Source organism: Rhinolophus sinicus, linkage group LG03 (assembly GCF_036562045.2).
Source record: "Rhinolophus sinicus isolate RSC01 linkage group LG03, ASM3656204v1, whole genome shotgun sequence".
Classification (NCBI taxonomy): Eukaryota; Metazoa; Chordata; class Mammalia; order Chiroptera; family Rhinolophidae; genus Rhinolophus; species Rhinolophus sinicus.
This window is the reverse complement of record NC_133753.1, coordinates 1,116,306-1,126,684: the sequence shown is the minus strand read 5'-3', so window position 1 is coordinate 1,126,684 and position 10,379 is coordinate 1,116,306. Positions and strand designations below refer to the sequence as shown.

At 63.4% G+C, this 10,379-nt stretch overlaps 1 protein-coding gene across 3 annotated transcripts; it reads left to right on the top strand.

The window, feature by feature from the left end:
- Positions 1–4,887: 4,887 nt before the first annotated feature.
- ZBTB42 (zinc finger and BTB domain containing 42) lies at positions 4,888–9,103 on the top strand. 3 transcript variants are annotated; one of them, XM_074326794.1, is made up of 2 exons: positions 4,888–5,028; positions 5,717–9,103. In XM_074326794.1, exon 2 carries the CDS (start codon positions 5,802–5,804, stop codon positions 6,822–6,824), a length of 1,023 nt encoding a protein of 340 aa, XP_074182895.1. In that variant the 5' UTR covers positions 4,888–5,028; positions 5,717–5,801; the 3' UTR covers positions 6,825–9,103. The 3 variants fall into 3 exon arrangements, with proteins under 3 accessions (XP_074182895.1, XP_019602770.2, XP_019602769.2); XM_019747211.2 differs by lacking the exon at positions 4,888–5,028 and having other exon boundaries at positions 5,035–5,891; positions 6,096–9,103; XM_019747210.2 differs by lacking the exon at positions 4,888–5,028 and having other exon boundaries at positions 5,035–9,103.
- The last annotated feature ends 1,276 nt before the right edge of the window (positions 9,104–10,379 follow it).

Sequence of the window (10,379 nt, the reverse complement as noted above, 5' to 3'; positions counted from 1 at the left end):
CGCCGCCAGCCCGCCCCGTCCCCGCCCCGCGCGCCCCGCCCGGCCGCCCGCCCACATCCGCCTCCGCGGCCCTGCGCCCCCACCCGGGCCCAGAGGGCGGGGGCCGGGGCTGGGCCCGTCCGCCCGCCCAGCGCCCGCCCAGCGCCCGCTGCTCTGCCAGTCCCCGGGCACGCCCTCTCTGGCCTCAGTTTCCCGGCTTGTCCGGTGAGCCGCACTTCTCGGCCTCGCAGTGCGGCGACTGGGACGAATGCGGGCTTCTGTCTCCATGGGATGGGGGTGGGGTGGGCTGTAGGTTAGTTTGATATCAGAATGTGCTGTGCCCCAAGTGGGTAGCACCCTGCTGGGTCCAGGGAGAGAGGCGCCAAGATTGTCCTGAAAGACCCAATCAGAGGTCCCTGCCCCACCGGTGCAGGAGGCTGGGGAGGTCAGGTTGGAGGTGGGCCTGGAAGTATGGGCCATCAGGGACATGCGGACAGAAGAGGGAAAGCCAGGCCCTGGAGAGACAGGGGTTCTGAGCCCTGCCTCCTTGGCAGGGGGCTTCCAGAAACTTCCCCTCCCCCAGAAGGAAGATGCTGACACGTGGCAGCTACAAAGAGGATGGGGACTTCTTCCCACGGTGACAGAGGGAGAAGAGGGCACAGGAACCAGTGGAGGGGCATCCACCTGGCCTGGACTGTCCTCTCTGAGCTGGGAGCAGACACCCAGAGTGGGAGCAGGGTTGGGTGCAGGCTCAAGAGAAAGGTCTTGACAGCAGAGGCCACCCAAGCCCCTCCCTGTTGTCTCAATGGGCCCTGGGCACCCACAGTCCACTGGGGGGCAGCTAAGGGACCAGAGGCAGAGGGGGTCTAGCACCCTCCTCCTACAGATTCCCAGGACACTGCAGACTGTGCCCCACCCCGAGCCCTCACTGGCCCTGGCCCTGGCCTTGGCCCTGGCCCTCCGCGGGAGCCTCAGGTTCCTACGGTTGCCCCTCCTCCCAGCCCTGAGGCCTCCAAGTTGATAGGAATCCTTCTGTGAAATGAAGACCACTGTGAGCTCTCTTCCTGGGGTTGGTATGTTTGTTTCTGCTTTTTATTTTTTTTTTTGGGGGGGGGACATTTTTGTTCTTCATCCAAGGTCAGAGTTCAGCCTGGGGTGTATAGACACTTTATCTGGGTCAGAAGCAGGTGCAGCCCAGCTGAACCCCCAGGACAGCGTCTACAGCGGAAACTAGGGCTCTGTCTCAGCCTCTCAGGCTGACTGAAAGAAGGATGCTTCTCAGGGAAGGACTCTCTCCCCTGCTCAGGGGACACCTGCTCCTTAGGGAGGGGCCCCCTGTTCCACACAGCTCCCTTTGGCCCTCGTGTCCCCACCCCAGCACAGTTGTCTCAGTTTTTACTGTGTACCCCCAGGTAGGGCCCTGCCTCCAGGGGCCAAGTGACAGGCCCAGCCAGTCTGTGCTGCTTGGGCCAGATCCCTGACCTAAGGGTACCCCCAGATGTCTGACGTCTCTCCATCGCTCACCCCACAAATCCTCCCGTGGGTGCCTGGGGCCTCCTCTGGGACTGTCCCACCTACACACTGCTCTCCCAGGTGGGGTTTCCATATCCACACCCCATCCTGGACTCAGCAATGCTTTGGAGAAGACAGAAGATGGGAGGAGAATGGTGAGGTGTCAGCGAGTGGCGACTGGGGGACCAGGAAGGTGCCTTCTCATGAAAGACGTGGCGACTCCCCAGGCTTCTCTCGGGCCTGCTGACCCGCATCTTGACCAGGAGGCTGCGCTGAGGTGGTCCAAAGCCCCTCGTCTCCAGGGGCCTCTCCACATGCTCCGTCCGGAGCTCTGGCGCACAGTGGGTACCCGGGAATCGCTGTGAGCCCCGCACCCACTCCGTCTGTGCAGCACCCAGTCCTGTCTTGGCCTCTGTGTGAGCCTGCCCTGTGACTGGCGTACCCCGTGGGCAGTGCTCCCCCCGCCTCCACTGGACTCCAGGAGGGAAAGCCGAGCTCCTCTCCCCAAGAACACTCCTCTCCCGCCCCCCAAACAGAATGGCAAGGAGAGCACGAGCCCTGTTGGCCAGCCCTGGCCACTGCTGGAACCTCTGGGGAGCCCCTTGGCCAGATGTTTCCAACAAAAACTGCTGCACCGGCCCCAGGGAGGGCAGCTGCCTGACCCCTCCCTGAATACAGGGGCCTCCAGCCCTGTCACCTTCTGCAGCTGCCGGCCATCAGGCAGGACTCCTGGGCCAGTGCCCCCGGCTGCCTAGTCTGGGCAGCAGCTGCAGGGCGGGGCCTCAAGGCAGCTCCCAGGCCAGATGGCCGCCTGGCTGACTGCATCCAGGGAGGCTCTGCCTGCACCACTGCGACACCTCCTGTCATCCCTGTGCCTGAGACCTTGCTGGGCCAGATAGGGGACCCAAGGGCCATGTGGTGGCCAGCTCCAGAGTGCCATTTTGGGGCTGTCTGGGACAGTCCCTTCTCGGGGTGCAGCAGGACAGGGGGGCTTAACTCAGACCTTGTGACTGGAGAGGCACAGAGGGCCTCTCTCCCACGGTCCCCTCCCCCAGGGATGTTTCTCCTCCCTGGCTCATCCTTAACTTGCTGGCCTCCCAGGCCCAGCCCCAGGCTCTCGCCTGCAGTGTCCTAGCCTGCTTTGGTCCCTGTCTGTGCCCCACAACTTGTGTCAGGTGCCCAAGGAGCACTTTGTCCCACTAGCCAGGCAGGGCATGCAGGGCACTCTGCCCATGCCAGGGCCTCACGCCACCCAGAGCCCTGCCTTCGCAGGCTCAGGGGCCACGCCTGGGGGCACAGCTGGGCAACGGGCAGCAGTCGGAATCGGACGGTGGCATGCTTGTGGATGTCCTCACGGGAGCCATGCACTCCCTTCAGACACTTACTGAAACCCCATTGGTGGCGGGAACCGTGTCACAGTATGGTCACATCACACGGGCAGGGCTGTGAAGCAGGCTAAGGCTGTGAGAGAGAAATGAGGCCTTGGGGAGGCTTAGCTGGGTGGTCATGATAGACCACTCTGGGGTGCCCCGCTGGAACAGACAGGAATGGGGACGGCCAGAGGAGGGCTCTCTGGGGAGGGGCCTGAGTGACCAGTGAATGGCCTGGGGTCTCACCTGTGCCAGGCCCTGCGGTTTTTCTTCTTATTTTGCAGATGAGGGTATTAAGGTTCAAGGAGATCAAGGGTCGTTATCAAGGTTGGGAGGGGGCAGGGGCAGGGCTCTGAAGCCGCCAGGCCCAGGGGGCAATTCCATCTGGGCTCCCAGGGACCTCATTTGAATTCAGTTCCCCCTGCAGGGTGAGGGCCTGGAGGCAGGGGTGTGGCCCTCCTCAAGGGTCCCCAGATGGATGGGCCTTGGGAGCCAGGGCCGTCTCAGTGGCCAAGGACAGTGTGAGTCCAGGGTTCCGAGCTGCAGTTGCTGGATTTACGAAATAAAAATGCAGGATGTCCAGACAAATTTGAATTTCAGACAAACAAGGAATAATTTTTTAGTGGAAGAATGTGCCTCTCCTTCCCACAGACTGCAGATCTAATTGCAGTGGCCCCAGGGCCTCTGGAGGCTCCTCAGCCCTCCCGCCCAGCCTACCCGCCCATAGCGTTGAACAGGACTCTGTTCTCACAGAGGGCTCGCCCTCCTCTGGGGCATCGAGGAGAATGGCTGGAGGGCTCCCCGTTCCCTCTGCCCACGGATACCTGGCCGACTGGGGTCTCATCCTTTGTGACGCAGCCCCTCCTCCAACACCTCCCCAACCCCTAGTTAAGGCCTCCTTTCTGCCCCCACTCCGGGCTGGGGCTGCTCCTCCCCTGCTCACCTTCCATTTAGGGGCTGCTGGGCAGTACCCTGGCAATTCAGGGGACTGCAGAATTCGAACTTTGGTTCAGCGACTTGCTGCCTGCAGTCACCTTACCTAACGTGCCCCACCCATACGGTGTGATAATTCTAGCATCTAAGGGGGTTGTGAAGCTGAGCTGAGTAGTGGTCCCGCGGTGTTTAGCAAAGCCTCAATGCTGCTCCTGTAAGGGCAGCCCCCTTAGGTGATGGCCCCAGGAAAATGCTCCCCGGCCCTTGGGGGTAAGGGGCAACCCCTCCAAAATCATGTCTCTATTTCTCTGGGGCTAGTTCCTTCTTGCATTAGGACTAGGTGTCCCCTCACACCTTGGGTGCTTTTCCACCTGAAATACCTGCATACAGAATATCAACCCCACCCCTTCAGGTGCCTCTTCCTCCCAGAACACTTTCCTGTCTGCTCTGGGTTCTGGAGCGGCTTGGCCTCCCTCCATCAGAGTGCCATGTCTGCTGGGACGTGCCCTGGCCTCTAGGCTCTCAGACAAACAGCTCCCCACCCAAACGCTGAGCGAGAGTCCGTTGAAAGGGTGGGAGTCCCCTGCTGTGGACTCCAAGGTCGAGATCCGGCTTAAGTGTTTGGAAGACGGTCCCAGCTAAATTAACTTAAATTTAAAAACTGGCTTTCAACGAAAAGGGGTGTCATCTTTTTCAAATTTACGACCTCCCTCCTCCATCCCAGAGCCGGCGCTGCGGGAAGTGACAGGAGGCCGGGGTTCCGGCTGCGCCCCCGGATGCCGGTCCTTGGAAGGGGTCCCTTAGCAGACGGGCGCAGTTGGGACTCCATGGGGGAGACACCGAGACGGAGGCGGCATGTATCGCGAGAGAGCCCCCCTCCCCCGCCGTGTCCCACATCCCCTCCCACCCCAGCGCTCCAGCTGGCCGCGCGCAGGGCCGGGTCAGGCGTGGCGGACAGGGAAAGGGCGGCGAGGGTGACCTCAGCGGTTCCGCCGCTCCGGGAAGTCGCCTCGGCCCGCCCCCTCCAGCCCCCGCCCCGAGTTTCGCTCTCTCCGGGGCGGGGCGAGTGGCGGGCGGTGCCGGGTCGGCCAAGTTGGAGTGCGCCCCGCCCGGCGCCCCCCGGTCCCCGCGCCCTCCCCGCCGGGGCGCGCTGTCCGTAGCTCCGCGCGCCGGGGCCACACCGGGGAGGGCGGGTGGCGCGGGCGGTGGCCGGAGAGGAGCTCTGGCGGCGGAGGTGAGCGCGGGGGGCGGGCGCCCGGCTCTGCCCGCCCCGCCCGCCGGCCCGCTCCCCGCGGCCGCGCTGCCATAAATGGGACCCGCAGCGGCGGCGGCGGCGGCGGCATCTGGAGGGCCGGGCGACAGCTGGAGGCGCGGACCTGGGGCGGCGACGGCGTAGCGACTCGGGCGTCGGGGGACGCGGCGGACAGCCGCCCAGAGTGAAATTCGGGGGCGCCGGGGCTGGGAGGGGAGCCCCAGACGGGGACGCGCGCAGGTTCGCGCGGCTCGGGCCCCCTCCGCCCGCGTCCCGGGACCCGCCCCCGTGGCGGAGCGGCTTCTGTTTACTTTCGATCGAGTTTTTCCTGCTCGGGGCAGGTGCCCAGGGTGGCTCCGGGCGGAGGGTTACGCGCGGCGCCCGGCGCCCCTCTCTCCGCCCTGCCGGCACCGGGAAACGCGCGTCGGGCGGCCGGGGCAGCGGCGGCCACGGCGTCTCCAGGCGCGCTCACAGGCGTCCGTTTGTGCCCAAGTGATGACGGCAGCAGCATGGAGTTCCCGGAGCACGGCGGGCGGCTGCTGGGCCGCCTGAGGCAGCAACGCGAGCTCGGCTTCTTGTGCGACTGCACCGTGTTGGTGGGCGACGCGCGCTTCCCGGCCCACCGCGCCGTGCTGGCCGCGTGCAGCGTCTACTTCCATCTCTTCTACAGGGACCGGCCCTCGGGCAGCCGCGACACGGTGCGGCTCAACGGCGACATCGTCACTGCGCCCGCTTTTGGCCGTCTGCTGGACTTCATGTACGAGGGACGCCTGGACCTGCGCAGCCTGCCGGTCGAGGACGTCCTGGCCGCCGCCAGCTACCTGCACATGTACGACATTGTCAAGGTCTGCAAGGGCAGGCTCAGGGAGAAGGGTCACGGGCTGCATCCGGAGACCCCCGCCCCTGGGGCAGAGCTGTCAGGCCAGCCCCTTTGCCCCCTGCACGCCTGGACCCCTGAGCTCTGCCCAGCTGCCCAGAAGGCCAGGCTCCCTGGGGCTGGGGTCAAGGCCGTCTTCCCTCCACGAGCGCTGGGGCCTCCTCTCTGGCAGGCCCCAGGAGAGTCAGACCGGGCTCTGGACCTGTCGCTGAAGCCTGGCCAGAGGCGGGAGCCAGTCCACCCACCCTGTGTCCTCCAGGCAGCCCCCTGCAGTCAGATGCAGCAAGGGGCCCCACGGCCAGTGAAGGACGAGCGCAACTCACTGTCGGAACAGGACAGCGTGGGCCCTCTGGGCCCCCACAGCCCTCTACAGCCACCCTGTGTTCCTGCAGCCAAGCGCCTGGCAGGGGGCATGGAGCCACTGCCAGTCAGCGGGGTGGGCAGCCAGGAACTGGAGCTGGATGCAGAGCCCGGGGCGAGCGACGACGAGCTGGGGCCCGGCGGGCACCTCTGCACATGCCCACTGTGCAGCAAGCAATTCCCTAGCGCCCACGAACTGCAGCTGCACCTCAGCGCCCACTTCCGGGAGCGGGACAGTGCGCGGGCCCGGCTCTCGCCCGACGGCACCATGCCCACCTGCCCGCTCTGCGGGAAGACCTTCTCGTGCGCATACACGCTGAAGCGGCACGAGCGCACGCACTCGGGTGAGAAGCCCTACACGTGTGCGCAGTGCGGCAAGAGCTTCCAGTACTCGCACAACCTGAGCCGTCACGCTGTGGTGCACACCCGCGAGAAACCCCACGCCTGCCGCTGGTGCGAGCGCCGCTTCACGCAGTCCGGGGACCTCTACCGCCACGTCCGCAAGTTTCACTGCGGCCTGGTCAAGTCCCTGCTGGTGTGATGCCGCCGGTGGAGTGGGGGTGGGGGGAAAAGAGGGGCCAGACCTCCCAGGTGGGGCACTGGGATGGAGTGTGAGGGTCCCTGAGCTGGACACTCCCAGCAGAAAGAACCCTGCTGCCACCTGGACCTGGACCAGCGGCCTCAGACTCAGAGTGATTCCTGCAGCCCTCCTCCATGCCTTTCACCCCTCCCCCACCCTCCATCTCACTCGGGCCTGGCGGTGCCCGGACTGTGACACAGTCTTCCTTTCCTGCCAGTTCCAGGGCTGTCTCAAAGGCCCTCAAGTGTGGCCCAAGCACCTCGGTGTAGGACGGCCAGTGTATCCTTTCTCCCGGCGCTTCCCTGACCACATTGGCATGTTTGTGAGCCTGGCCCGACTTCGTGAAGGACCACGAATCACAGTTCTGGGTGTGAGGCCCTGGACGGGGCGGGCTGGTTCCCCGAACAGGCCACTCCTGATGGTGGCAGCAGAATCCCCTGCAGGGGAGGCCCCAGGCACACCAGGGGCCATCCAGGCACAGCTGGTGGGCGGGGGTGGGTACAGGCCCTAGTGGGGACCCCAGGGTGACAGGAGCAGAAGCAGCCAGAAGCCGACTGGCTGTGGAGTTGCAGGCACTGTGGTGGGAGGCAGTTGTGGTCCTGACCGCACTGTAACTCAAGGCAGACAAAGTTGGTATTTGGAGATGATTCTCTTTAAATGCCAAGCCTCCTGAGGTTGCCAGATGTCTGCCCGTGGGTGATGGGCCGTGCCGCCTCCCTGCCTGAGCCAGGGGCCAGGGTGCCTCTGAGCATCCCCAGAGGGGGGGTGCACAGGGTGGCAGGAAAGCAGCCCTGGACCATGAGTATCACAAGCCGCTACTGGGCCTCAGTGGACCTGACCCTGAAGGTCACTCGTCCATCCCTGGAACTGCTGGTCATTTCCAGAGCCCTGAGCAGGGGCCAGAGGCTGCTCTCCTACCAGGAATGTACCACTCGTTGTAGGTTTTCTCTTCCCTACAGTGGGGCATGGGTGAAAGTGGCCATTGCACAGGGAGGAGTCAGGGGAGAGGGCAGTTGGCCTCTGGGCTGGGGTCACAGCCCCCACCTTCATCCACAGCCTTGGGAGGCTGAAGCTCCTACAATGTGATAGGCACTGTGTTTGCAGTTGGCTGGGGCCACCCTGCCTTACCCACCTACTCACTGAGTAAGTCTCGCTGCCAGAACCTCAGTGGTTCTGAGTGGCAGCTGCCCCAACTTCTGGGGTTCTGCAGGTGGTAGAGCCGCCTGGACGCCTGGTTTTCCTGGACCACAAGGGCGATTTCTGCTGTGACTGAAAGTGGTGCTGAGGACAGAGTCTGGCCAAGTTTAAGTTATTTTCCCTTCTCCTGACAACACTTGATGTCGTATTTATTCACCTGCCTGGTCTTGAGTGAAGGGACTCTCCAGCAGGTGGACGGATGGGTGCATCTCGTCCGTTCTCCCTCCCTGTGTGTGTGCGGCCTGTCCATGCTAGGCAGCTCGGAGGCCCTGGACTGACTGCGGACCAGAGAGCTGGGTGAAGGGCACCTCTACTTCCGATCGTCCTGGCCCGACCCCACCGCTGGACGGGCCATGGGACTTCCTGCTCCGCATGACAGTACTCGGTGATGTACTCTGTGATTGGATGTCCTCGTGCGCGTGCGTGCGTCCGCATGCATCCCGCAAATGGCAGGGCTGAGCCGCGACAGCAGCGATGGGCAGCCAGGGATGTGGCAGTGGCCCTGGTTTTCCCCAGGGGTTTCCGTAGGGGAAGAAAAGTACTTTCCTGGAGCAGGAAGTGGGCCCTGAGTTATCAACACTGGATTCATTGTCTTCTGCGAGCCGTTACTGTGAAGTTCACGTGAAGAGAAGTCAGTTTTTAATTTGATAACCGGCACAGTTCAAATGAAATATATATATATATATATCTCTCTACATATATACATATATATACATACATACGTATGTATGTATATACATACGTATGTATGTATTGAAGACATTAATTGTGTGGGAGCATGTAGAAGAGGCATATGTAGACGCATTGTGAGTGGTGCCTGCTGTGTGGGCTTCTCCAGGGCCCACCCTGCCTCCTGCCCCTGGGGGGGGCGGGGGGCAGGGAGGTGACCTGGAGGACAGTCAGTTGTTCACGCTTACTGTTGGTGGGAGATTTTCTGTGCACACAGCGCGCCAGCTGAGGCAGTCTGGACTCAGTGCTATTTCCCTGTGTTCACATCATCGTCTTCATGGTGACAGTGGTGAATAAAGCCCATCCGATGTGGAGATAGCCCGATAATTCCTGGGGACAGTGTGTAGAGAGTGGGCATTGTTGGGCTGGGATGCTGGGGCTTGGTGGGTACTCTGGGACCCCTGTCCCAGATGCCACCACCTGCCGTGTCCGATGAGGGAATGGGCTAGGGCACACCCTCTTTCCCCATGTTGCCCCCCACCCTACCCTGAGTTTGTGGGAGGGGTGTCCCAGGGAGGCAGGTTTGTGTTGAGGGGCAGGATGCAGACTGGCGCCAAGAGGGAGGCGTCATGGCTTCTTGCCTTGGGGGAGGGGGACCTTGCTAAGCAGCCACGAGCCCTGGGGCTTGGATCTGAGGCCTCCTGCGTCATGGTTTTGGGTCCTCATGCTCCCATCTTCCAGAAGCCACCCCAACTCTCCTGCCCGCTCGCCTGTCCTCCCCCCACACACCTGATTTGTCCCCCAGCTCCTTCAGAGGCCTCCTGCCCCACTCTCACCTGCGGGCCTGCCTGAGGAGGGGCAGATGGGCAGACCACCTCATGTGTTCCCCAAGCCCGGTCCTGGCCAAGCACCCTCCAACAGGCAGAGCTGAGGCAAGGTGGGGGGATAATGCTTGCCAAGCGTGCTCAGGGCTCATCAGGCTGAGCTGATCTGACGCTGCAAGGGCCAACCTTTGAGGCCTTCCCAGTCCTGACCTCAAATGCAAGTCTTTGCCTCTGGGAGGTGGTGCCTGGCACCTCCCTCACCCAGCCGGGCTCCCACCAAGCGGCTGTCCTGCAGGGAGGCTCTGTTCGCTTCCCAGTTGGGCCCATGCTCAGCCGTGCCTTCTCAGAACTGGGAGGAGGCTGTTGCCATGCCAATGAGGCAGGGGTGGAGATGCCCTGGAAGGGAGGGTCTGCCCTGGGGAGGGGGCTTCTGGGCCCATCCCACCCATCCAGCTCTGCCAAGCTGTGCTCACACTCAGCTCATGCCGGGAGCCCCGCTCCTGGGTTCCTGAGCAGGGTAACCCTCCTAGAACCCTCCCTAGAAGCCATTCAGCCTCACCCCTTGGCTGCATGGTAAACTGAGACACCTGGAAGGGCCTGGCTCCCGCCCACAGCCCCAAAGCCAGGTGGTAGCAAACCCAGGACTTCCTGTCCCAACTTCAGGAACCCTGGCTCCTGCCTGGCAGTGCTGGCATGGGCCCTGCACTGTCATACCTGCCCTCCTGGGATGGTGGCGCCACAGGGCAGCAAAGGAGCCCACAGGGACTCCTGGGTCTGCCCAGATGAGAGGGCTCCCAAAGGCCCCAGTAGGGTGGGCTCTCAGGGT